The 26,661-nt window shown below is 36.4% G+C and overlaps 2 protein-coding genes across 4 annotated transcripts; both read right to left on the reverse strand.

Annotated features, from left to right (window-relative positions):
* Nucleotides 1-548: 548 nt before the first annotated feature.
* On the reverse strand, nt 549-7,937 carry LOC137396922 (uncharacterized). The gene is made up of 3 exons (XM_068083212.1): nt 7,819-7,937; nt 2,839-3,039; nt 549-905 (listed from the first exon to the last, which is right to left on the reverse strand). The coding sequence occupies exons 1-3, from the start codon at nt 7,850-7,852 to the stop codon at nt 712-714; spliced, it is 429 nt and encodes a 142-aa protein (XP_067939313.1). The 5' UTR covers nt 7,853-7,937; the 3' UTR covers nt 549-711.
* Nucleotides 7,938-10,713: 2,776 nt separating this feature from the next.
* Nucleotides 10,714-20,720, reverse strand: LOC137396987 (uncharacterized). 3 transcript variants are annotated; one of them, XM_068083271.1, is made up of 4 exons: nt 20,651-20,720; nt 14,805-15,005; nt 12,025-12,080; nt 10,714-11,103 (listed from the first exon to the last, which is right to left on the reverse strand). In XM_068083271.1, exons 1-4 carry the CDS (start codon nt 20,706-20,708, stop codon nt 11,005-11,007), a joined length of 414 nt encoding a protein of 137 aa, XP_067939372.1. In that variant the 5' UTR covers nt 20,709-20,720; the 3' UTR covers nt 10,714-11,004. The 3 variants fall into 3 exon arrangements, with proteins under 3 accessions (XP_067939372.1, XP_067939370.1, XP_067939371.1); XM_068083269.1 differs by lacking the exon at nt 10,714-11,103 and having other exon boundaries at nt 11,783-12,080; XM_068083270.1 differs by lacking the exons at nt 10,714-11,103; nt 20,651-20,720 and adding an exon at nt 19,701-19,839 and having other exon boundaries at nt 11,783-12,080.
* Nucleotides 20,721-26,661: the final 5,941 nt, after the last annotated feature.

The following is a 26,661-nucleotide window of genomic DNA, read 5'->3' on the forward strand; positions in this document are numbered from 1 at the left end:
GAGCTTTTCAAATAGTCTTGAGTTCAGTGCAGACTCTTGATATATTTGACAGAGTTAACTGCAGTTTTAGGATGATCATGAAGCAGTTTTGAAAGTGTTTTTGTTTCTGTATATAAAGCGATGAATGTTTTGTACCAGAGGGTTCTTCTGTTTTACCATTTGCACAAATGTAGAATTGGAACCTTAGCATAGCCGAAGCTCCATCTGGGCCATCTGTGCAGACGGTGACTAGCTTTTTCCAATTTAACTCTCCCAAAAAGTAGTTTCTGTTTGTATTGGGCGACAAAAGAGAAACTCCTTTTTAATAGCCTTTTTCTGAATATATCGAGCAAATATAATTAACTGAGAAACGCTTGCAACATTGTTTCATCTAGCCAAATGGCAAAGCAGGGATTTTTTTATTTGCTCATTGACACGGGCTTGTACATGTATATTTGAAGAAATGCCATTAATTATAGAGCGAACATTTGAGAGGGGATTTTGGCAATTTTCTTAGCAGCGGTTTCACCAAGTAGAGTACTTAGTTTTTCACATTCCAGCATTCATGGTTTAATTAATAATTACATTACATTGGTAATATCATCAAAGAAATAAAAGTTGAAAGTTTAAAATGTTAATATAAGTCAATAAAAAAAAATTGAAATATATAAATTGTGAACAATGGTGGCATTGTAAACAAAACATCACGCAAAGAAGTATGATAGTCGGTATCTAAAAGAGGTATTTGGCTACGGCAGCAGCGATGACAAGTCCAGTAGAATAAACAGCCTTGTTACCACTGTTGCAGAAATTTCCAAAACATGAACACTGATAAAACTCGCTCTTGAATCCCAAGAAATTGACCTTCACTTTGTCAGCTTCCTTGCAGCTGTTGTTGTTATACTTCTGACTACAGGTTCGATCAACTACAAAGTTAAGATATCGCTACAAGAGTTGTGGATGTTGCAAACTAATTTGAATATTTAGTCAGAAAAATTACTTCGAATCAAGTGGCCTAAGTTCTAGATATGGCTTTAAGATTCTATATAGCAAACAAAGCCACACTACTGTTGTCAATCACTGGCTACAAAAATATTGCTTATTGAGTACCACATCTAAAATATGACATACACGTTTAGTTTTCTTATAGACTCAAAATACAGGATAATTTTAATGAAAAAGTAGCAATGATTTAGTCTAAATTTAATTTACTGAAGCATCAAGCTTTTCAAAGCTACTAAAATATCAAAGGTCAAATATATTATAGAACTACTCCTCACTAGTCAGAACCTTAACAAGAAGGTATGCTTAAAGCTTTTTACTCCCGCAATCCCTCAATAGACTGTTTCATTTTTAGTTCAAAGTATTTGGTTTTTTCATAGCATACAAAATCACCCATCCTTATCAGATAGTTAAACTGGCTTCTGTGTCCTCGTGATTTTGTTGCAAATGAACACTTTTATCATTTCATTAGATCAGACTATTATGTGTTGCTTGGCAGTGATTTTTTCAAAATTACTAAAAGACCTGTTTAATAAAGAGTTGCAAAACATTTATACGATATTCATATATATTATATATATTATATATATTTATATTTCTCAGCCAGTGTACTTACATCGTTTAAAGTGATTACTGACTTTTATTTAACACGCATAAGAATGTCGATGGTAAAAAGATTGTACTTTAGAGCCTTATTTAAATTTATTTGGCATCAATATCATCTTCGCAAAAAAAATGGTTTTTGTTGCCATTGGAAACACCTAAATGTAAACAAAGAAGAAGGAATAAGACAAGTTAGACTTTAGAGAAAGTACTCTTTGAATAACTCTAATGTACTTAAGTCGTAAATTAAATATAGCAGTAAAACTAGTAATGGTATTATTAATTGTGTCAGTAGCAGAGAAAAGTAAAAGCTTGCTTGTTGCATGAAAAACATCCAACAGAGAAGTTCTAAATTTTAACACTTTGGAGCCTGGGTTCGAGCCAATCCGGCGAAGTGTTTTCCCACCCAATCCTATATGCAGGAGTAGATTAGGCTGCATAGTTTTGATGTGGTTTCTGTATTTGCGGTTTATGTAAAGTTACGAAACTTTGAGTCATTTTGTGTTTAGTATGTTTTGAATGCAGTTCCAAAATTTCAAGTTGATTAAATTAGTAGTTTTTAAGATAACGCTATAATACTGGTGGCACTTTTTTGAGCGGCCAAGAAATGAAAAATGGTTGCTGATATAACATTAGTTTTTAGCATAGACCTAATAACTATACTATAGTTAATACTATAGTATAGTTGATAGGTCTATAGTTTCTAGTAATACTCTGATTGAAATTTTTGATAATCAAGAATCAAAATAGACAAAGCTAGAAAGCTTCTTCTCTCCAGCAAGAAGATCTTTACACTAAAACTGTTTTGTTTTCTATTTATAAACATAATAAATATACACATTCTATCAGACTCAGTTTACTGCAATCATCATGTGTCTTCAGTTACCTTTAAAACATCACTTCTTTGAAAGAGTGTGGACAAAAACTATTTACTCTATTTGATTTCCGCTTCTTTCATTGAGTTCTACAGAGCTTCAATATGATATTCAGTTCAAAAGGAGTTGTGTTATTATAAGTGCTTTTACAGTTGATTAAAAGTTGTTAACATAGTAATATGTTGTTAACATAGTAATATGTTGTTAACATGGTAATAACATGGCTCTAGGAACTTGGGTCCTGCTATAGTATATACTAGACTAGGCTACAAAGTGTTAACTTACAAAGTTAAAATTACCTGAACTAATAGAGGAAATGGAATGGATTTTTATCAGATTTCATTAATGTAGTTTATAACAGTTAAATATTAATGTATACCTGTTTCTACCCAAACTCCAAAAATCTTGGTCCGCGTCTTGTACTTGCTGCAGCCACCATCCTCATCCGAAGACAAAATACTCTGTGAGCAGTCTGTCTCATGAAATGAATTTCCAAAATAGCCCCTGTCACCATCATTACATGAGCTATCAATGACATCACATTCGTAGCAAAAGGTGGCCAGAGAAACTGTGAGCATGCCTACAACACAAATCAACAACTATTATAAACACTCATAAAGAAATAGAACAAAATGATTCACTAATTATTCAGTTTTGATAATATTGTTATTCTCTAGTAGAACCCTCTGTGAAGCGAGAATAACATTCTCACATGGTAAATTATTTGATTTAGTCTTTGGCAATATTTTCTGTCATGAAATTATAAGCACTTCAAACTTCTAAATTGGCTATGCGCCAAAAAATTGCTTTGTAGAATTGAATGGTAGTTGATATTTAAGGAATATTCTTCAAATAGGTCAAGCTGGAAAACCTTTTTGCTGATATGTTTCTGTAGTACTGCACAATGGTCTACTAACATTTATAAATTATACCCAACTTTACCAAGATAGTTATTTAGTGATATTATTGGATTATTATGTAAGAGCAATTAGTGTCTCTCATAATTAACCAAGACTTTGTTACATTTTAGTGATGATGATTACATAATATATTATATTTATGTTTTAATGATAGATGAGAGAATATAGAAATCCTAAAAAAATTGTCACTCTCTGTTGGATCCAGATGGGTCAAATTAGCCACACAAATCAAGACAAGCACTTTAAAATTTTCCTCAATGCAGGATTTTTGTCAATTTCTAGCTAGTGAGGCAAGCATTGCTAAGAGCAGCCTGAACAAAACTTTGAACAAAAAGGGCAATGATGATGCAAAATCTACCAAATCACACAAGATTCACAAATCACACAAAAACCACAACATTGGCCACCTCTGAAAATAGAAACAATACTAGCAATTCTTTATTTTCAAAGCATACAAGGTACTTTTTTAAGAACTGTCAGTCTGATAACCACACCACAGGTGTTTGCTCCAAGCTTTGTGCACTGCCCGACCATGCCGTACAACAATTCTTTTCAAGCCACAATTTATGTTTTGCTTGCTCCACACCTGGCCACAGAATGGATGTTTGCAGACATCCAGAAACCTGCACTAAAAGATATTGTGGAAAGCAGCACCCTACAGTTTTTCATGAATACCACAACAGAGGCATTAAAAATAAGACCTCATCATTAATGACAGAGGCAACAAATCACATCAACAAACACAAAACAGAAACTGACTCACCTGCAACAGTACTGCAACAGTACGCAACTGCTCAACTAGACCCACCAAACTTACTTCATGGACCATACTAGTCTATTTGTCCACAATAGAGAATTTAGAAAAAAAAATCCTAGTATTTTCTCCTCTGGATTCTGGCTCTAGTCGCTAATTTATTACCAACAAAACTCTGAACAATCTGAATTCAAAAACTAAAGTTCACAGTGTTAATATAAGCACCCTTACTGGAACCAAAGGTTGCGAGTCTATGAGAGAACATGTTTCAGGTCTGCTTATCCGTGGCTAAAAAAGCCCAAAGATTGTACTACTGCCTGACTAGATAAGTCAAGATGAAATTTCATCCAACCAAAAAGAAATCCTAACAGCTATTTCAGCACAAGACTGGCCTCATCTTCAAAACATTGAACCAGAGCTAATACCTTAAAAAGATAGCAAATCTATTGATCTTGGGCTACTTATTGGTGCTAATCTTCCACAAGTATTCATATCTAGAGAGGAATGGGTTGGTGGTTATTATGAGCCATTCGCTCGACTGACAAACTTAGGGTGGATCCTTATAGGAAATATCAAAACCAACAGGCTATACTCGCAAAGCCCACCTATAAGCAATGTGGCACAAAGTATTATCAGTAGAGTAGTGACAGTACCAGCTAACAGAAAACGAACCACGTTCAACGTTGACCTTGCCATACATGATGACAGCCTAGAAAAAACAATTCTCCAGTTTTTCAGTGCAGGCTTCTAGTCTATTACCTCAGAAGGCACAAAAGTCCTTTCAGTTGATGACTTACAGTTGTTAAAAACAATGAAGAAACAAATTCAAAACTCAAATGAAGCTCCTAAACACTTTATCAACCGTGGTTTCTACATTGATGGCGGTCTTACTAGTATGACAGATACTGTTTCTCCCAAAAGATTTGTGAAAGATGGCATTTCCATTTGCCAAGAAGGCAACCTCTGGTTTCACAAGTTTAGTTTCAACTCACCCAAGATCCTTGGATCACTGCCAGAGTCAGAAAGAAATTTGCAAGGTCTAGAACTGCTAAACTCTAGTTCAAGTTCTCAGCCTCAGGAACAAACGCTAGGTCCCTCAAATCAAAGTGCTTTCAGCTTTCATCTTCTTTGAAAGCAACCCCAAACACCCGTAGAGGTGTTTTGTCAACCATTGCTTTTGTTTATGACCCACTTGAATTGCTTTTCCCATTTATTCCCAAAGACAAAAACATTTTGCAGGACATGTGTAAGATTTTTGCCTCATGGGATGATTCATTGGCTGTTGCCTTGTTGTCAAGGTGGGAAGACTGAAAAACCTTACTTTCTACTTTTTCTGACCTAGCCATTTCTCGGTGTTATAAGCTTAACAACTTTAGCACTGGAAATAAAGCAGAAATACATCAATTCTGTGATGGTAGTACTCGTGGATATGGTAGTGTCAGCTACCTATGGTTAGTTAATACTGAGAACCAAGTACACTGCACCCTCAGAGCAAAGCCAACAACTCTTCAAATTTCTTCACTCCCACGAGAGAGATCTAGTCAATCTGCTCCATTTACCTATTGCAGAGTGGATTGTTTTGTACATCTTTTAGTGAAAGATAGACGAACAAAGCTTAAGCGTTATGGTCTCATTATAATATTCCTTGCAAGTTGAGCAGCTCACACCGAGCTGTCCGGCGACATGACTACTTCATCATTTATTGATGCCATGCGCAACGTGATTGTGATAAGAAAACTAACCAGAGAGATCTGGTGTGCTAAAGGAACAAACTTTGTTGGTGCCATGCCAGAACTATCAAATAAGGGGGTTCTGGAGTTCAAGTTAAAACCTCCTAATGCTAGTCATATGGATGGTGTGTGAGAGCAATTGATAAGAACTGCCAGGACTGCTTCAATCCCTTCTGAGAAACAATGGTGGGAGGCTTAACACTCTAGAGGCCTCAGCACTTTAATGTATGAAGAGATGGCAGTCATAACTTTCTGCCCATTCTCTACAGTCACTGAAGAAAACATTCCTCTCTGTCCTAAATCGCTTTTAACTATGAAATCGGACATCATTCTTCTACCTTCTAGTGAATTCACAGGCAGTGACATTTATAGACGCAAACGCTGGCGTGTAGTGTAACATCTCACTAACAACTTCTGACAGCACTGGAGAGCAGAGTACAGACAACAGTTACAAGCCTGTCAGAAGGGGGTAACACCCAAGCCTAACCTTAAAGTGAACTCCATGGTGCTAGTAAAGAGTGATAATACCCCTCGTAATGAATGGCCTCTAGCTAAAGTGGTTGAGTGTAAACACTCGCCACACAAACAGTCGGGTTCAGTCAAACTGCCGTTAGGCAACTGAGAGAGTTCTAAAGATTCTGCAAGATTTTTAGTTAGACCAGTATCTAAACTAGTTACTATAGTTGAAAAATAACTAAGAACAGCAATGAACATAAGATAAAACCTCTGCTAGTCTACAGATAAAATTTTAGGTGAGAGTGTAATGGCTTGCCAGGTAGTTATAAAATTTTAGTTTCCTTTTATTTAGGTAACTGGTTTATTGGCTTTGCAGTCACTATGCTGCTGGTCCATTCATATGCTTCACCACAGTACCCCATCAACTCTGTTTTCAGACGAATGTAGTAATTGTGTGGTACTAAACTCTCGCCTCAGAAGTGTTGTCACTGCCACAGCAGGTGTTTTCACATAGTTTGGCTAAATGTTGTTTTCGTAGACTCAGTCTCACAAGCATCCTCATACTGCGAGGTTGTGAAGCTTAGCAATTATTACACTACTTCATCTTAACAATCTTTTATTTATCAACTATCTCTTAGAGAGAGTATAAAAGGTGCGTTATTTACCATTATAAATGTGTTTATATAGCTTACTCATGTTTCTCATTGCGTTTTTATCACTTATTAAAAACCTGCGTTTAGCCTATTACTGTCTCCATGTTGCATAAAGTTGTTTTATTGTCTGTAGTTTTACAGTGCAAAATAAATAAATATACATATACATATACAAGATAACCAAATGCACCCATATGAAATTTATTCACTGTCACTCCTCAGGGGCATTTTATATTATATTTATGCATCTATATATTTTTCAAAGTTTGTGGTTGTCCAGCTATAGTATTAAAATATTGGAAAAGAGAATCCATAGCACAGAGGATTTGATCTTAGACCCTCCCTTTCATCAGTCCATTGCCATACCAATTCAACCACACAAACTTGATGGATTCCTTAGGTGATATATGTCACCATATGGAAGCAAATACCCTACCGCTCTCCAATACAACGCAACGTGATGACGCAGCGTCATGGAGGGTAGCATGATTTTATGTGTGCCCAATCGTTAGAGCACGTAGTTAGCTTTTATTAATAAGCTTACTCCATAGATATATATACTATATATAGTATATATATATAGATATATAGATATATATAGGTTTATATATCTCTGGCTTACTCAAATTATTCATTGGCAATGTGCCAGGCTAATAACAAGTGGCAGGCGTCTGCATTACTCCTCATTGTTTATAGGCTGCTTTCTAATACCTGGGCAATGCTGGGCATCCAGCTAGCAATGGCAAATGTTGTTATGTGTTAAATACAAATAAATTTTCTGTCCAAAGACTTTTTTATTACCCAGGCAACACCGGGTAGTACAGCCAGTAGGAATATATTACTAACCTGAAAGCACGAGAAAAACATAGAAAGATTTCATGGTGATCAATGAATTGAGATATGTTGTAATAATCCAATCGAATCAAGCGCTGGACAGTACTAAGTTGACACTTGATAGCTGAAAGTAATATTAACTGCGTTGTTGCTAAGAAACTACAGAACTAAAAAAAATACTAAGTTTTGGTAACGAGCATTTGATTGGTCATCTCATCCGTGTTACCTTTGGCAACCGCTTGCATGGATACTTTTGTGTTGAGCTTGTTCACATCGTATGAATTTTTTATGCTCTGCATGTTATTGTTTCTGCATTTTTAACCTCTGCAAAATCCATAGTTAATGAAAGATATATACATACCAAGCTGGTACTGAATAGGTCTTTTGTTTGCTGGCTTGGTGTAGTCATTTTTGTTGAATACGACTACACAAACCTTATATTACAAAGGAGAAAGACTAACCTACTGTATATACACAAATATGTAGAATATAAAAATGTAAATCTTTGAAAGAGATGGCCAGCTTTTTAACTTTCACAAATCTAAAACACTTATTGAAACCAAACAGCAGTGCAAATGTATAGCAGCAAAGTAAGCAGGTGAAAGGGACCAATTTGCTCCAGTTAGTGGATAATGCTCGATGAAAGGTTGAGTGATTTGAAGAGTAGGCCTATATTCTGCTCTAAAGCAAACAGCTCTTATTACACACAATGTAAGAAGCCATTTAATATGTTTTATTAAAAACATGCGACCATGAACGTTCAGCATATATTTCAAGTCGTATCAACTGCACTACAAGCTAGACATCATATTACTTTACAGTTGTACGTCTCAACACAAACTTCTGAAACGCACATTAGAGACATTGTATCTGCTTTGTGACACAGGTTAACACAGTTGGCTTTCACAAGGAAAGGGTGTTAAAAATGGCATTGAAGCCTGTAATGCAGTGTCATTGATTTATGGATTTACCTTCTGCAAGGACCCCAAAATTCATCAATAGAGAAGTTTCCTGAAATGGTTTTGAGAGGTTCCTGAAATGTGAAATTGTTTCCTGAAAAACTGTTCTTACAGATCCCCACACTTCTTGAATGGAATTCTGGTTAATTTAATCAGTCTCTTGGTTACTGTTTATTGAGAGAATGTTTCTATTAAGCTTCTTTTGTGCAGCAGCTAAATGAGTTTCTATTCTTCCTACCATGGAACTTGAGACATAATTCCCTGCTTTCTCATGTAGTTCCTTCAAACATGGAAATAAATAAACATTTCCAGCTGGCAAGCGGAAAATCTCATTGATTAATCTCATTTAGAGCATTTAAAAATGTCAGCTAAATAAACAATACTTGTTTCAAAATCATCCTGTGACACTGCAGCCATAATTTCCTCTTTTTTTTTAACAGTAATTTTCTCCTTGCCAGCATATTACTTTATTTGAGCCATCATACCTCTGTATAGAATAAGAGTGGAGCGAGTAGCATCCAAATCTTTACAAAGCTTTTTAAACAGTTTTGTGTTCAGTACAGACCCTTTGATATATTAGACAGATGTAACTGCAGTTTTAAGATAATCATGAAGCGGTTTTGGAGAGTTTCATTTTTGTATATAAAGCAATGAGTGTTCTGTACCAGAGGGTTCCCCTGTTTCACCATTTGCACAAATCTAGAATGGGAACCTTAGCATAGCTGGAGTCCCATCTGTGCCATCTGCGCAGACGCTAATTAGATTTTGCCAACTTAAATCCACCTTTTCAAAATATTCAGCTGCTACTATGACATGACATCAAAAAGTAGTTTCTGTTTGTAGTGGGTGACAAAAGAGAAACTCCTTTTCAACAGCCTTTATCTGAATATATCGAGCAAATACCAATAACTGAGAAAGGCTTGCAACATCCTTTGTTTCATCAAACCAACTGGCAAAACAAGGAGATTTTTTTCATTTTTTCATTGACATGAGCTTGTACATGTATATTTGACGAAATGCCATCAATTATAGAATGAACATTTGAGATGGAATTTTGGAAATTGTCTTAGCTGTTTCACCGAGTAGAGTACTTAGTTTTGCACATTTCCTCATGCATGGTTCAATTAATAATTACATTGCATTGGTAATATCATCAAAGAAATAAAAATTGAAAGTTTAAAATGTTAATATCATTCAATGAAAAAGTTGACATATATAAATTATGAACAATGGTGGCATTGTAAACAAAACATCATGCAAAGAAGTATAGGAGAGCCAGCATCTAAGTAATTTTTTCGTAATTTTCGTAAAGGTTTTCCATACATTTGCACAATTTCTCTTGAGCATCCTGTCATTTTCCAAAGGAAATATTTTTATACGGCATAACTTTGTTTCCGTTTTGTTTTTTTGGTTTGCAGCATCGTCAAAGCACTTCAAATGACATTTGTGATTGTGTCTAATCTACTTCTACAACACTTACAATACAGTTAAAAATTGATTTCTTGTATTGATTTTAAAAAAAACAAGTAAAAGTTTTAATTATATCACTAGGTTACGAATGGTGTAAATGTGGATCTGTTTCATATTTTTAGGTTGACTATGTCTTGCAAGGATTGATATAATATTCATACATCTTTCCAGATAGTGAACTCATATCTGCCAGCATTATTGGCTGAGAGCTGACAGGCTCCGCCCATTGTGTCTGTTAACAGCTACTATTTATAACTAGTGGTTTTAACAACATATGAACCAGTTTTATTTACTGTTTAGTAAACATTCTCTTGAATTGAGCAAAGCTGGTTATTTATGAACGCAACACACTTACATTATTAATATCTTCTTAAAAAATAACCATTGAAAGTTAAAAATTTTATAATCAGTCAATGAAAAACAGAATTGAAATATATAAATTGGGACCCTTAGTGGCATCATAAATAAGACGTCGCGCAAGAAAGTATAAAAGTCAGCGTCTAAAAGATGCTGACTCTTATAAAATCGCAGACTGAGCAGTCTTAGTGTAAACAGAGTATCACATGACCAAGTAGGAGAGCCAGCATCTAAAAAAGGTATTTGGCTACGGCAGCTGCGATGACAAGCCCAGTAGAATACACAGCCTTGTTGCCACTGTTGCAGAAATTTCCGACACATGAACACTGATAATACACGCTCTTGAATCCCTGGAAATTGACCTTCACCTTGTCAGCTTCTAGAAATGCCAGTTAAATAAGCAAAACTTGTTTCAAAATCTTCCTCTCCCATTGCAGCCATAGTTTCCTCCTTTCTTTGAACAGTAATCTTCTCCTTGCCAGCATATTACCTTATTTGCGCTATCGTGCCTCTGTATGGAATAAAAGTGGAGTGAGTAGCATCCACATCTTTACTGAGCTTTCCAAATAGTTTTGTGTTCAGTATAGACCCTTTGATATATTTGACAGATTTAACTGCAGTTTTAAGATAATCATGAAGCGGTCTTGGAAGTGTTTTTGCCTCTGTATATAAAGCAATGAGTGTTCTGTACCAGAGAGTTCATCCGTTTTACCATTTGCACAAATCTAGAATGTGAACCTTAACATAGCTGGAGCCCCATCTGTGCCATCTGTGCAGTTGCTAACTAAATTTTGCCAACTTAAATCCACATTTTCAAAATACTTAGCTATACTACTTGCATGGCATCAAAAAGTAGTTTCTGTTTGTGTTGGGTGACAAAAGAGAAACTCCTTTTCAACAGCCTTTTTATGAATATATCAAGCAAATATCATTAACTGAAAAATGTTTGGAACATCCGTTGTTTCATCCAGCCAATGGCAAAACAAGGAGTATTTTAATTTTCTCATTGACTTGGGCTTGTACATGTATATTTGAAGAAATGCCATTTATTATAGAGCGAACAGTTGAGAGCCGATTTTGGCAATTTTTTAACAGCTGTTTTACCAAATGCAGTACTTAGTTTTGAACATTCCAGCATGCATGGTTTAATTATTAATTACATTACATTGTTATCATCAAAGAAATAAAAGTTGAAATTTTAAAATTTTAATATCAGGCAATAAAAAAGATTGAAATATATAAATTGTGAACATTGTAAACATATCATCATGCAAAGAAGTATGATAGTCGGTATCTAAAAGAGGTATTTGGCTACGGCAGCAGTGATGACAAGTCCAGTAGAATATACAGCCTTGTTACCACTGTTGCAGAAATTTCCGACACATGAACACTGATAATACACGCTCTTGAATCCCTGGAAATTGACCTTCACCTTGTCAGCTTCCTTGCAGTTGGTCTTGTAATACTTTTGACCACAGGTTCGATCAACTACAAAGTTAAGATATCGCTACAAGAATTATGGATGTTGCAAACTAATTTGAATATTTTGTCAAAAAAGCGTCAAAAGCTCTATAGATTTGGTTTTAAGATTTTAAAAAAGTAAATGGAGCTACACAGCCTACACTACATCTGGAGTTGTCAATCCTGGCTAGAAAAATATTGCGCAATGAGTACCACATCTTAAATATGACATGCATGTTTAGTTTTTTTAATGACTCACAATACAGTTTAATTTAAAATTTAATTTAATTGAAAAGTAGCAATGATTTAGTCTATATTTGATTTAATGAAGCATCAAGCTTTTCAAAGCTACTAAAATATTGGAAGTCAAATATTTTATAGAACTATTCATCTCTAGTCAGAACCTTAAAGGTTGACTTGCAACAAAGTTCACATTACAGTTATTTGATATCAGAAGATTCACTATGTCTTACTCTGTTGTGTTGTAGGTGCAAAATGTGTGAAAAAGTGATTACAAGCTCTTAAAAGCTAAAAAACGAACAGTTAATCGCAGCCACACGAGACCGCCGTAGTTTTGATTTTCTTTCCAAAACGGCTCAAATGTGACGTAGCTGTGGTAGATGGTTTCTGTTTACACTTTCATGCAACCTTATTCGTCGAAATATTTTCACAAATATACTTCACACATTCAATAAAACCATGTCTATTGTTCTTACGCGTCTGTTTTACCGTCATTGTAATGCTGTCACTTTTAGCAGTTATATCTTATAAATTACCGTGAAAAGTCATTTAGTTTTTCAACCTTACCTCGAAGGAGTACATATGTTAATCATGACGAGCCTGATGGTCACCTGTGATAATCAAAAAGTGCTGCAAAAATTATTTGCGAAGTATTGGATCACTTGATCAGATTATGACTTTACGATTAAGTCAAGCCGAAACAAAACTGTAAAGTAGCGAGCATAACGTCATGTTATGCTATTTGGTTATCACGTTTGGTTATTGTCTTGTCACGTGATAATATCACTTGTACAATAACCAAACTGTAATGACTACGACAGATAAATAAACAGATTCCAATCTACAGCGGCTTTACGTTTTTGAACTTTTGAGAGCTTGTAATCGCATTTCCACATATTTGGCACTTACAACACAACGAAGTAAAACATGGTGAATCTTTCGATACCAAATAACTGTAATGTGAATTTTGTTGCAAGTCAACCTTTAAAAAGAAGGCATGCTTAGAGCTTTTTACTCCCACAATCCTTCAACAGACTGTCTCATTTTCAGTTCAGAGTATTTGGTTTCTTCATAGCATACAATATCACTCATCCTTATCAGATAATTCAACTGGTTTCTGTGTCCTTGTGATTTTGTTGTGAATGAACACTTTTATCATTTCATTAGATCTGACTATTATGCGTTGCTTGGCAGTAAATTTTTCAAAACTACTAAAAGACCTGTATTCATAAAGAGTTGCAAAACATTTATACGATATTCATATATATTATATATATTATATATATTTATATTTCTCAGCCAGTGTACTTACATCATTTAAAGCAATTTTCAATTAACACGCATAAGAATGTCGATGGTAAAAGACTGTACTTTAGAGCATTCTTTAAATTTATTTGGCATCAATATCATTTCCGCAAAAGTAGGTTTTGTTACAATCGAAAACACTTAAACGTAAACAAAGGAGAAGGAATAAGACAAGTAAGACTTTAATAACTCCAATGTACTCAAGTAATAATTAAATATAGGTAGTAGTAATGGTATTAGTGATTGTGTCAACAGCATAAAAAGTAAAAGCTTGCTTGTTGCTTGAAAAACATCCAACAAAAAAGTTTTAAATTTTAACACTTTGGAGCCTGGGCTCGAGCCAATTCGGTGGAGTGCTTTCCTATCTGATCCTAGGCATGAGTAGATTCGGCTGCATAGTTCGATGTGTTTTCCGTATTTGCGGTTTAGGTAAAGTTAAAAAACTTTAGTCACTTTGCGCTTATTATGTTTGAATATAGTTCAAAAATTTCAAGTTGATTAAATCAGTAGTTATAACGCTATAATACAATACAATACGCTATAATATAATACACCAGTTATCCACCAGTTATACTGGTGGCACTTTTGAGCGGCCAAGAAATGAAAAATGGTTGCTGACGTAACCTTAATTTCTAGCATAGACTTAATGACTATACTATAGTTGATAGGTTTATGTACTGTCTATGTCTATGTATGTCTATAGTTTCTAATGATATTGCACACTGATTGAAATTTTTAATAACGAATAATCAAAATGGACCAAACTAGACAGATCCTCCCCACCAACAAGAGCTTTACGCTAAAACTGTTTTATTTTCTATCCATAAAAAATATACACTCTCTATCCGATTTGGTGTACTGCAATCATTATGTGTCTTTAGTTGCCTCTAGAACATCACATCTTTAAAAGATTGTGGAAAAAACTATTTACTCTCTTTGATTTCTGCTTCTTTCATTGAGTTCTACGAGCTTAGAGCTTCAATATGATATTCAGTTCAAAAGGAATTGTATTATTATAAGTTATTTCTCAGTTGATTAAAAGTTGGTAATACGCTCTAGAAACTTGGGTTCTGCTAGTATATACTAAACTAGGCAACAAAGTGTTAACTTACAAAGTTAAAATTACCTGAACTAATAGAGGAAATGGAATGGATTTTTATCAGATTTCATAAATGTAGTTTATAACAGTTAAATATTAATGTATACCTGATTCTATCCAAATTCCAAAAGTCTTGGTCCGCGTCTTGTACTTGCTGCAGCCACCATTCTTATCCAAAGACCAAATACTCTGTGAGCAGTTTGTCTCATGGGAACTGCTTACGACATAGCCAGTGTCACCATCATTACATGAGCTATCAAGGCTATCACACTCATAGCACATGGTGGCCAGAGAAACTGCCAGCATGCCTACAACACAAATCAACAACAACTATTATAAACACTCGTAGAGAGATAGAACAAAATGATTCACTAATTATTTAGTTTTGATAATATTGTTATCTCCTAGTAGAACCCTCTGTGGAGCTAAAATAATATTCTCACATGATAAATTCTTTGATTTAATCTTTGGCAATACTTTCTGTCATAAAATTAGAAAGCACTTCAAACTTCTAAATTGGCTATGTGCCAAAAAATGTTTTGTAGAATGAAATGAAAGTTGATATTTACGGAATTTTCTCCAAATAGGTCAAACTGGAAATCCTCAAATAGGTCAAGCTAGAAAACTTTTTTCTGATATGTTTCTGTAGTACTGCACAATAGTCTACTAACATTTATAAATTATACTGAACTTTACAAAGATAGCTATTTAGTGATATTATAGGACAATTATAAAACAATGTTTAGTGTCTCTCATTATTAACCAAGTCGTTGTTACATTCTAGTGATGAAGATTACATTATATATTTTATTTATTTCTTAATAATAGATGAAAGAATGTAGAAACCCTAGAAAAATTGTCACTTTCTGTAGGATTCAGATGGGTAAAATTAGACACAAATCGAGACAAGCACTTTAAAATTCCCTCAATGCATGATTTTTGTCAGTTTCTAGCTAGTGAGGCAACCATTGCTAAGAGCAGCCTGAAAAAAGATTTGGTCAAAAGAGCCACGACTAACAAAAAGGGCAGAGATGATGCAAAATCACACAAGAATGAAAAAAAAGCCACAACATTGGCAAACTCTGAAAATAGGGACAATACTAGCAATTCTTAGTTTCAAAGTGTAAAAAGTACTTTTTTAAGAACTTTGACTCTGATAACCACACCACAGGGGTTTACTCCATGCTTTGTGCACTGCCCGACAATGCCGTACAACAATTCTTCTTAAGCCACAATTTATGTTCTGCTTGCTCCAAACCGTGACACAGAATGGATGTTTGCAGGCATACAGAAACCTGCACTAGAAGAGATTGTGGAAAGCAGCACCCTACAGTTTTTCATGAATACCACAACAGAGGCACTAAAAATAAGACCTCACCATTAACGACAGAGACAACAAATCACATCAACAAACACAAAACAGAAACTGACTCACCTGCAACAGTACGCAACTGCTCGACTAGACCGACCAAACTTACTTCATGGACCATACTAGTCTATTTGTCCACAATAGAGAATTTAGAAAAAGAAATCCTAGTATTTTCTCCTCTGGATTCTGGCTCTAGTCGCTAATTTATTACCAACAAAACTCTGAACAATCTGAATTCAAAAACTAAAGTTCACAGTGTTAATATAAGCATTCTTACTGAAACCAAAAGTTGCGAGTCTATGAGAGAACATGGTTCAGGTCTGCTTATCCGTGGCTACAAAAGCCCAAAGATTGTACTACTGCCTGACTGGATAAGTCGAGATGAAATTTCATCCAACCAAAAAGAAATCCCAACAGCTATTTCAGCACAAGACTGGCCTCACCTTCAAAACATTGGACCAGAGCTAATACCTTAAAAAGATAGCAAATCTCTTGATCTTGGGTGCTAATCTTCCACAAGTATTCATATCTATAGATTAATGGGTTGGTGGTTATTATGAGCCATTCGCTCGACTGACAGACTTAGGGTGGACCCTCATGGGAAACATCAAAACCGACAGGCTATACTCAAAAAGCCCACCTATAAGCAATGTGACACAAAGTATTATCTGTAGAGTAGTGACAGTACCAGCTAATAGAAAATGAACCACGTTCAGCGTTGACCATGCCACACATGATAACAGCCTAGAAAAAACCATTATCCAGTTTTTCAGTGCAGACTTTTAGTCTATTATCTCTGAAAGCACAAAAGTCCTTTCAGTTGACGACTTACAGTTGTTAAAAACAATGAAGAAACAAATCCAAAACTCAAACGAGGCACCTAAACACTTTATCAAACGTGGCTTCTACATTGATGGCGGCCTTACTATTACGACAGATACTGTTTCCCCCAAAAGACTTGTGAAAGATGGCATTTCCATTTGCCAAGAAGGCAACCTCCAGTTTCACAAGTTTAGTTTCAACTAACCCAGATCCTTGGATCACTGCCAGAATCAGAAAGAAATTTTCAAGGTCTAGAACTGCTAGACTCTAGTTCAAGTTCTCAGCCTCAGGAACAAACACTAGGTCCCTCAAATCAAAGTGCTTTCAGTTTTCATCTTCTTTGAAAGCAACCCCAAACACCCATAGAGGTGTTTTGTCAACCATCACTTTTGTTTATGACCCACTTGAATTGCTTTTCCCATTTATTCCCAAAGACGAAAACATTTTGCAGGACATGTGAAGGATTTTTGCCTCATGGGATGATTCATTGGCTGTTGACTTGCTGTCACGGTGGGAGGCCTAGAAAACCTCACTTTCTACTCTTTCTGACCTAGCCATTTCTCGGTGTTATAAACCTAACAACTTTAGGACTGTAAATAAAGCAGAACTACATCATTTCTGTGATGGTAGTAATCATGGATATGGTAGTTTCAGCTACCTACGGTTAGTCAATACTGAGAACCAAGTAAACTGCACCCTCAGAGCAAAGCCAACAACTCTTCAAATTTCTTCACTCTCACGAGAGAGATCTAGTCAGTCTGCTCCATTTACCTATTGCAGAGTGGATTGTTTTGTACATTTTTAGTGAAAGATAAACGGACAAAGCTTAAGCGTTATGGTCTCATGACATACCTTGCAAGTCGAGCAGCTCACACTGAGCTGTCCGACGACATGGCTACTTCATCATTTATCGATGCCATGCGCAACATGATTGTGATAAGAAGACCAATCAGAGAGATCTGGTGTGCTAAAGGAACAAACTTTGTTGGTGTCATGCCAGAGCTATCAAATAAGGGGGTTCTGGAGTTCAAGTTAAAACCTCCTAATGCTAGTCATATGGGTGGTGTGTGCGAGCAATTGATAAGAACTGCCATGACTGCTTCAATCCCTTCTGAGAAACCAAGGTGGGAGGCTTAACACTCTAGAGGCCTCAGCACTTTAATGTATGAAGGGATGGTAGTCATAACTTTCTGCCCACTCTCTACAGTCACTGAAGAAAACATTCCTCTCTGTCCTAAATCGCTTTTAACTATGAAATCGGACATCATTCTTCAACCTTCTAGTGAATTCACAGGTAGTGACATTTATAGACACAAAATTTAGTGTAACATCTCACTAACAACTTCTGACAGCACTGGAGAGCAGAGTAAAGACAACAGTTACAAGCCTGTCAGAAGGGGGTAACACCCAAGCCTAACCTTTAAGTGAATTCCATGGTGCTAGTAAAGAGTGATAATACCCCTCGTAATGAATGGCCTCTAGCTAAAGTGGTTGAGTGTAAACACTCGCCACACAAACAGTCGGGTTCAGTCAAACTGCCGTTAGGCAACTGAGAGAGTTCTAAAAACTCTGCAAGATTTTTAGCTAGACCAGTATCTAAACTAGTTACTATAGTTGTAAAATAACTAAGAACAGTAATGAACATAAGATAAAACCTCTGCTAGCCTACAGATAAAATTTTAGGTGAGAGTGTAATGGCTTGCCAGGTATAGTTATAAAATTTTGGTCTTCTTTTTATTTAGGTAACTGGTTTATTGGCTTTGCAGTCACTATGCTGCTGGTCCATTCATATGCTTGACCACAGTACCCCATCAACTCTGTTTCCAGACGAATGTGGTAACTGTGTGGCACCAAACTCTTGCCGCAGAAGTGTTGTCACTGCCGCAGCAAGTGTTTTCACATAGTTTGGCTAAATGTTGTTTTCGTAGATTCAGTCTCACAAGCATCCTCATACTGCGAGGTTGTGAAGCTTAGCAATTATTACACTACTTCATCTTAACAATCTTTTATTTATCAACTATCTCTTAGAGAGGGTAAAAAAGGTGCGTTATTTACCATTATAAAGGTGTTTATATAGCTGGCTCGTGTTTTTCATTGCGTTTTTATCACCTATTAAAAACCTGTGTTTAGCCTATTACTGTCTCCATGTTGCATAATGTTGTTTTATTGTTTGCAGTTTTACAGTGCAAAATAAATAAATATACATATACAAGATAACCAAATGCACCCATATGAAATTTATTTACTGTCAATCCGTCAGGGACATTTTATATTATATTTATGCATCTATATATTTTTCAAAGTTTGTGGCTGTGTTTGTCCAGCTATATTATTAAAATATTGGAAAAGAGAATCCATAGCACAGAGGATTTGATCTTAAACCCTCCCTTTAATCAGTCCATTGTCATGCCAATTCAGCCACACAAACTTGATGGAGTCCTTAGGTGATATATGTCACCATATGGAAGCAAATACCCTACCGCTCTCCATTACAACGCAACGTGATGACGCAGTGTCATGGAGGGTGGCATGATTTTATGTGTGCCCAATCGTTAGAGCACGCAGTTAGCTTTTATTAATAAGCTTACTCTAATTATTCATTGGCAATGTGCCAGGCTAATAACAAGTGGCAGGCGTCTGCATTACTCCTCATTGTTTATAGGCTGCTTTCTAATACCTGGGCAACGCTGGGCATCCAGCTAGCAATGGCAAATGTTGTGATATGTTAAATACAAATAAATTTTCTGTCCAAAGACTTTTTTATTACCCAGGCAACACCGGGTAGTACAGCCAGTAGGAATATATTACTAACCTGAAAGCACGAGAAAGACATAGAAAGATTTCATGGTGATCAATGAATTGAGATATGTTGTAACAACCCAATCGAATCAAGCGCTGGGCAGTACTAAGTTGACACTGAAGTACTGAAAGTAATATTAACTACGTTGCTGTTAAGAGACTACAGAACTAAAAAAGTGATTTTAGATCCAGGTAACAACCATTTGATTGGTCGTCTGGCTATTCTTGGCAACTGCTTACACGGATACTTTTGTGTTGAACTTGTTCACATCGTATTAATCTTTTATGCCCCGCATGCTATTGTTTCTGCATTTTTAACCTCTGCAAAATCCATAGTTAATGAAAGATATATATGCAGCAAGCAGGTACTGAATAGGTCTTTTGTTTGCTGGCTCGGTGTAGTCATATTTGTTGAATACGACTACACAAACCTTATATTGCAAAGGAAAAAAACTTACTGTATATACACAAATATGTAGAATATAAAAATGTAAATCTAGGAAAGAGCTTGCCAGCTTTTTAACTTTCACAGATCTAAAACACTTATTGAAACCAAACAGCAGTGCAAATGTATAGCAGCAAAGTAAGCAGGTGAAAGAAACCAATTTGCTCCAGTTGGTGGGTAATTCTCGACAAAAAATGTTGAGTGATTTGAAGAGTTTATTCTGCTCTAAAGCAAACAGCTCTAATCACACAAAATGTACGAAGTCATTTAATGTGTTTGTTTATTGAAAACGTGCAACCATGAACGTTCAGCATATATTTCGAGTCGTATTAACGGTTCTACAAGCTAGACATTATATTACTTTACAGTTATACGTCTTAACACAAACTTCTAAAACGCACATTAGGGACATTGCATCTGCTTTGTGACACAGCTTAACACAATTGGCTTTCACAAGGAAAGGGTGTTAAAAATGGCATTGAAACGCGTAATGCACTGTCATTTATTTGTGGATTTACCTCCTGCAAAGACCCCAAAATTCATCAATAGAGAGGTTTCTTGTTTCCTGAAATTCATCTTTCATGGCAGTATCATTGATTAGTTGAAGAAACTGTTCTCACAGATCCCCACACTTCTTGAATGGATCTCTGGTTAATTTAATCAGTCTCTTGGTTACTGCTTATTGAGCTTCTCCTTGCCAGTATATTGCCTTATTTGCGCTATCGTACCTCTGTATGGAATAAGAGTGGAGTGAGTAGCATCCACATCTTTACAGAGCTTTTCAAACAGTTTTGTGTTGAGTTCAGACCCTTTGATATATTTGACTGCTTTAATTGAAGTTTTAAGATAATCATAAAGCGGTTTCGAAAGTGTTTTTGCCTCTGTATATTAAAGGTTGACTTGCAACAAAATTCACATTACAGTTATTTGGTATCAAAAGATTCCCCATGTCTTACTTTGCTGTGTTGTAAATGCAAAATATGTGGAAATGTGACTACAAGCTCTTAAAAGCTTAAAAACGAACAGTTAATCGCAGCCATCACGAAAACGCCGTAGATCAGAATTCCTTTCTAAAACGGCTCAAAATGGATGTAGTTGAACACGATGGCTTCTGTTTACGCTTTCATGCAACCTCATTCGTCGAAATATTTTCACAAATATACTTCACGCATTCAATAAAACCATGTCTATTGTCCTTACGTGTCTATTTCATCATCATTGTAACATTGTAATGCTGTCACTTTGAGCACTGACATCTCAAATATACCGTAAAAATCTGTTTAATTTTCAACCTAAGCTCTAAGGAGTGCATATCATCCTCTGATAAACATGAGGAGCCTGTTGGTCACCTGTGATAGTCGAAAAATGCTGCAGAAATTGTTCGCGCTATTTGGCAGGAACTATAGGTCACATGATCAGATTATGACTAGATGATTAGACCAAGCCGAAACAAAACTGTAACGTAGCCAGCATCTATTTTTGATACGGGCTTTTCGGTAGAAGCCAAAGTATTTGTCAAAAACTACTGCTACGAGACGTATTATATTGATTCTTTTATTAGCTTTTAATTTTATGTGATCAAAAATGATAACCAAAACGTTTGAATACGTCGTCGAAATAAAGAGATTCCAATCCGCGGCATTTTCGGGATGGCTGTGATTAACTGTTCGTTTTTTGAGCTTTTAAGAGCTTGCAATCACATTTCCACGTATTTTACACCTATACAACACAGCAGAGTAAGTCACCCTTTCAGCAATGAGTGTTTTGTACCAGAAGGTTCTTCTGTTTAACTACTTGAACAAATCTAGAATGGGAACCTTGGCGTAGCTGGAGCCCCATCTGTGCAGATGGCAATTAGCTTTTGCCAATTTAACTTCACATTTTCAAAATACTGAGTTGCTACTCGCATGACATAAAAAGTAGTTCTTATTTGTAGTGGGTGACAAAAAAGAAACTCCTTTTCAATAGCCTTTTTTCTAAATACAGTATAGCGAGCAAATACCATTTATTGAAAAATGCATGCAACATCCGTTGTTTCCTCAAGCCAACCGGCAAAGCAGGAAGACCTTTTTCATTCTCTCATTGACTTGGGCTTGTACATATATATTTGAAGAAATGCCATTAATTATAGCGCAAACATTTGAGGGAATATTGGCAATTTTCTTAACAGCCGTTTCACCAAGTAGAGTACTTAGTTTTTTACATTTCAGCATGCATGGTTTAATTAATAGTTCACCAATAGTGTGTAGCTTCTTTGCTGTCTTTAACAATGAGATACGAGACGCCGTATGTTGCTTGTAAGGTTGAGGATGCAAGCCGTTCGATAGTGCCACTGCTATCTAACTCCGCCCGCTTTTATTGTCTTTTCTTATTTTCAAAAAAGCTTGTTCTTTCTCCTTTCTTGAGCACAGTAATCCTAGAATGCCGAAACCAAAGAAGCGATACTCCAACGAATAGTATTTGGACTTCAGATTTTCCAAATAGTCCAAATACTATTCGTTGGAGTATCGCTTCTTTGGTTTCGGCATTATAAGGTTATTGTGCTAATGGTGTCTATAAAAGTGTATCATTTTCTAATATGTGTAGAATCTATAAATTCATAGGTTAGGCCTTTGACAATCTTTAAAACCACAACCAGAAAAATTACAACTGGTTTTATGAAATTTGTGAAACTAGCAGAAAACAGTTAATCAAGTCCAGACTCAATCTTTGAGAATGTCTTTTGGAAAGAACCAAACTAATAGGATTGACAGATAGCCTAATGTCATCTAACTATTCTTTTCTGAATATAAATATTATAAACAGACTTTTAATAAACCAGACCGCGTTAAACGAGGAACTACTATTAGCCTGAGGCAGTTATTAATTATATTTATGGTGATGCTTTTAAAGTTTCAATGAAAATCAAACGAAAAGCTTTGGAATTGGACACCGCGAGAATAAATTGTCATTGATGTAAACGATTCGTTATTAATATGAGTTTTTGGGCACTTTTCTACTGATCAGTTGATATTATGGGCTTGTAAAAAATAAAGTCAAAGTGGTGGTCAAATGAAGGTGGTGTTAGATTAGAGAGCGGCACTCTATTTTTCAGCCTTTTTCTCAGGGTGGCGTTCAAATAGAGGTGGCGTTCAATTAGAGGTTTTACAGTATACTGTTTAAAAATAAATTTTTGTGCAAAAACCTTTTTATTACCCGTCCAACATCGTGCATTCAGCTAGACACGTACATCTATCTACATATTCAGCTATACATGTCTATATAGAGTTTTGGAAAAGTCTGAGCACATATTTCTCTTATAGTAGTTCAATCGTGCTAACTCAAGCGTGAAGTGTGCCTATTTCAACCAATTGCCATTTACGATTGGCAAGTGTAACATGTTTACAATTATGTCATGGTATGACAAGGTGGCTGTGTGGTGGTCAGCACATGTCTGTAAAACCAATCTTTCCAAGTTCAATTACAGTGCGAAACGGTGTTTTCCTTCCTATAACTTTATCACTGTAACTGGACATTTGAATGACAGACCAACAAACGAGGAACACTCAGATTTATATATAGATTAGCGAGGTTGAGAAATCAGCCGATAAGCAACTCCCTGCACGACCATAATCCTACTGGCTTGCTAAGCAAGCGAGGCACTGATTAAGTGATTGTCAGATAAACCATATTTTTGTCATCAAAAACAACTCATATAACCTAAATAACCAATCAGCAGTGAAGTAAATATTCTGAATGTCATTTGTGAATATGAACAGAAAAATTGTGATCTATCAGCAATTAGATCAATCTGAAATGACTAACAAACAAAACTAGTCTGTAACAGTTTTCAACTACGCACAAAACGCCATGGTGTGCACAAAGGGCAGGGATAGACTCCCGCAAGCTGATGACTTGCCAGTACAAGGAATTTTTCGTTCACGGGGAACAATTTCAATCTCCGATCCCTAGCACGTTTGGGTTCAATGGGCCCACGCTGACCGCCGCGTGAGAAACAAGTGGCCCAATAATTTCTGTCCCCTTACAGGTAGTTGCTGTAACATATACTTTCCAAACCTACCTGTGGTTTATTAGAGCAATCACAAAATGTACACCTTGACACTATGCATGTATTCTCATTAATGCTGGCTTGAGGGATTAGTTCTAGCTACATGACAAAGAGGGTGTTACATAATACATTACATAATATGATGCAAACTACATCACCCCTTGATTTATAAATCACAACCAGGGTAATCAGAAAATATTAATAGATTACATACTAGCATAACATACATGTATATCTGAACTGACACTACAAATCGTCACAACCCAAACATGGCTCTAGTGTTCATAAAATTCTCCATATCTTTCTGGAGGTCGCCTGTCTCTAATTGGTCTGGTATTGCCCACTGCAGTATTTTCGCTGTCATGATCACTGTCACTCTCAGTATCTGAGTCTACGGAACTATTGTCATTTTTACAGATGTTGAGATTATCAAAATCAAATTCAACTTCCACAGCATCGTCACTTGACACCCTATCACTGCCCATATCCTCGCCATTACAATCAGCTAACCATATTTCTGAAATGCGCCTGTTTGTGCCATCAACCTCTAAGACTACATCAGATACCAACGCAGTTACTGTTTCTTTTGCCCATACAGTAGTACATTTAGCATGCACTGGCTTAACATATACTGTGTCACCAATTTTGTACGGGTTTCTTAACGCTTCACGTAAAAATCTTTGTGACTCTGCAACAACGTCAGGACTTCTTACTGCGTAGGAGTATAGCATTTGCGAAGGTACAATACCTCGCCTGTTTGGGGTATTGTTGTACCAAAATACCATTCTGTTAACCTTGTTTCCTGAACGCGCAGCCATTCTTTTAATTGTCCTATGGTTACGTTCGACAATGCCATAACCAGATGGCCTGTAAGCGCAACTTAACAAATGATTTACGTTCCATGTTTTTAGGATGCTAGACAACTGCGCGCTTTTGAAGCATGGACCGTTGTCAGAAAGCAACTCTTGTGGGGGACCCCGCTCCTCAAATATGCGTACCAACTGTGCTATTACAGAGTTGGCTGTCTCATCTCTCAGTTTTAACCATATTGCAAATCTGCTAGGGCCGCAATCCAAGATGGTCAAATAAGGTATTCGGCCCACATGTGTGATGTCAACAGCAAGTCTATGCCACACCTTTTCGACTTCCAAATTTTCTCTCTCCCATCTCACAGGTGAAGGATCAATTTGTTTGCAGATTTGACACTCTTTCACAACCCTTTCAATCACATCTTTTGAGGCTCTGTCACCAAACCTCTGATTAGTTAAGTAACTCATCTTGTCAACTCCTAAATGGTGAACTTGATGCATGTTATATATTTCTTCATCAATACTTGAAACTTCCTCCGCTGCTACGCCCACACATGATACTAGCGGTTTCAGCCACTTTTTGTTCACCCTCGTTAAAACATCAGCACGATTGTCCGCTGACTTGACCAAGGACATTTGTAGAGTGATGCCATATTCTTCTACCAATTGCGCAATAACCCCAAGCCGCCTTTTGACTATCATTTCTGAAAATCCACTGACTTTGGGGCGATGGCTTTCTGTGATAATGGAATTAACCCAGTTATACACTGATAATGAGTCAGTGACAATCGTAGCTTGTTTTACTCCCCACTTTATTGCAAGATTTAATCCTTTAAGTACGGCTTCAAGTTCAGCTACATTTATATGCATACTGTCATCAATTTTCCTTAGCCATGATGCATCTTCTACAATGCTACCTTCCATTTCTATGCACACACCAATAGCTATAGAGCTCGCATCACACCAGACCTTGCAACACTCATATCTATTCACAGACCATTTGCCTTGCACTGGGTCATGTCTTGTTACCCTATTTAGTGTTTCATCTAACATATGCAGCACTTCTTTTGCTATTGCATCATCCCACTTGCCATCAGCAGCACACCGCTTCATGTAGCTGCATGCGACTCGTAGCCAGCCAGCTACTGGGTAGTGACCAATCAGTTTACCACACGCAGAAAACAAATCTCTTATTGTGCGAATGCTTTCTACTGTTGGCACAGCTGAGTCACGTTGCCATGTACATATACCTTTTTTACTGATTGTCACGCGAAGCCCTAGAACACGCGCTTCACGTAAATCGACAGGCTCTTTTGTGACTAGACCAAACTTTAACAAATGGCTGCGCACAACTTCGACTGGCACTACTGACTTATTTACTAAAATATCATCAATATAATGATCAGTACCAGCAGCAACCGTAGGATCAAGTGACAACACTGTTGACAATATTTTTGACATAATCTTAGGCGCTGCATTGAGACCAAAACCTAGTCTAGTCATGACATACAATGTTCCATGGAACATAACAGCTTGAAATCTCTGCAAACTACCGTCAACATGCAGTTGTAAATATGCTTTCTTTAAGTCTAACATGCAAGCATCACTGCCTAACTTACGCCACTTGCGGAGTTTGTCTTGGCATACTGCGGTGTCCAAACCAGGATGACTG

Source organism: Watersipora subatra, chromosome 5 (assembly GCF_963576615.1).
Source record: "Watersipora subatra chromosome 5, tzWatSuba1.1, whole genome shotgun sequence".
NCBI lineage: Eukaryota > Metazoa > Bryozoa > Gymnolaemata > Cheilostomatida > Watersiporidae > Watersipora > Watersipora subatra.

What these genes read in the sequence shown, in the direction of transcription:
- LOC137396987 (XM_068083269.1), bottom strand. Translation starts at nt 20,708, where the DNA reads ATGAATTTCAGGAAACAAGAAACCTCTCTATTGATGAATTTTGGGGTC. An exon ending in TTTTGGGGTCTTTGCAGGAG is followed by an intron (nt 15,006 to 20,650) that starts GTAAATCCACAA and finishes TTTGTGTTGTAG; the next exon opens with GCATGCTGGCAGTTTCTCTG. An exon ending in TGGAATTTGGATAGAATCAG is followed by an intron (nt 12,081 to 14,804) that starts GTATACATTAAT and finishes TTAACTTTGTAG; the next exon opens with TTGATCGAACCTGTGGTCAA.
- LOC137396922 (XM_068083212.1), bottom strand. Translation starts at nt 7,852, where the DNA reads ATGAAATCTTTCTATGTTTTTCTCGTGCTTTCAG. An exon ending in TGTTTTTCTCGTGCTTTCAG is followed by an intron (nt 3,040 to 7,818) that starts GTTAGTAATATA and finishes TTTGTGTTGTAG; the next exon opens with GCATGCTCACAGTTTCTCTG. An exon ending in TGGAGTTTGGGTAGAAACAG is followed by an intron (nt 906 to 2,838) that starts GTATACATTAAT and finishes TTAACTTTGTAG; the next exon opens with TTGATCGAACCTGTAGTCAG.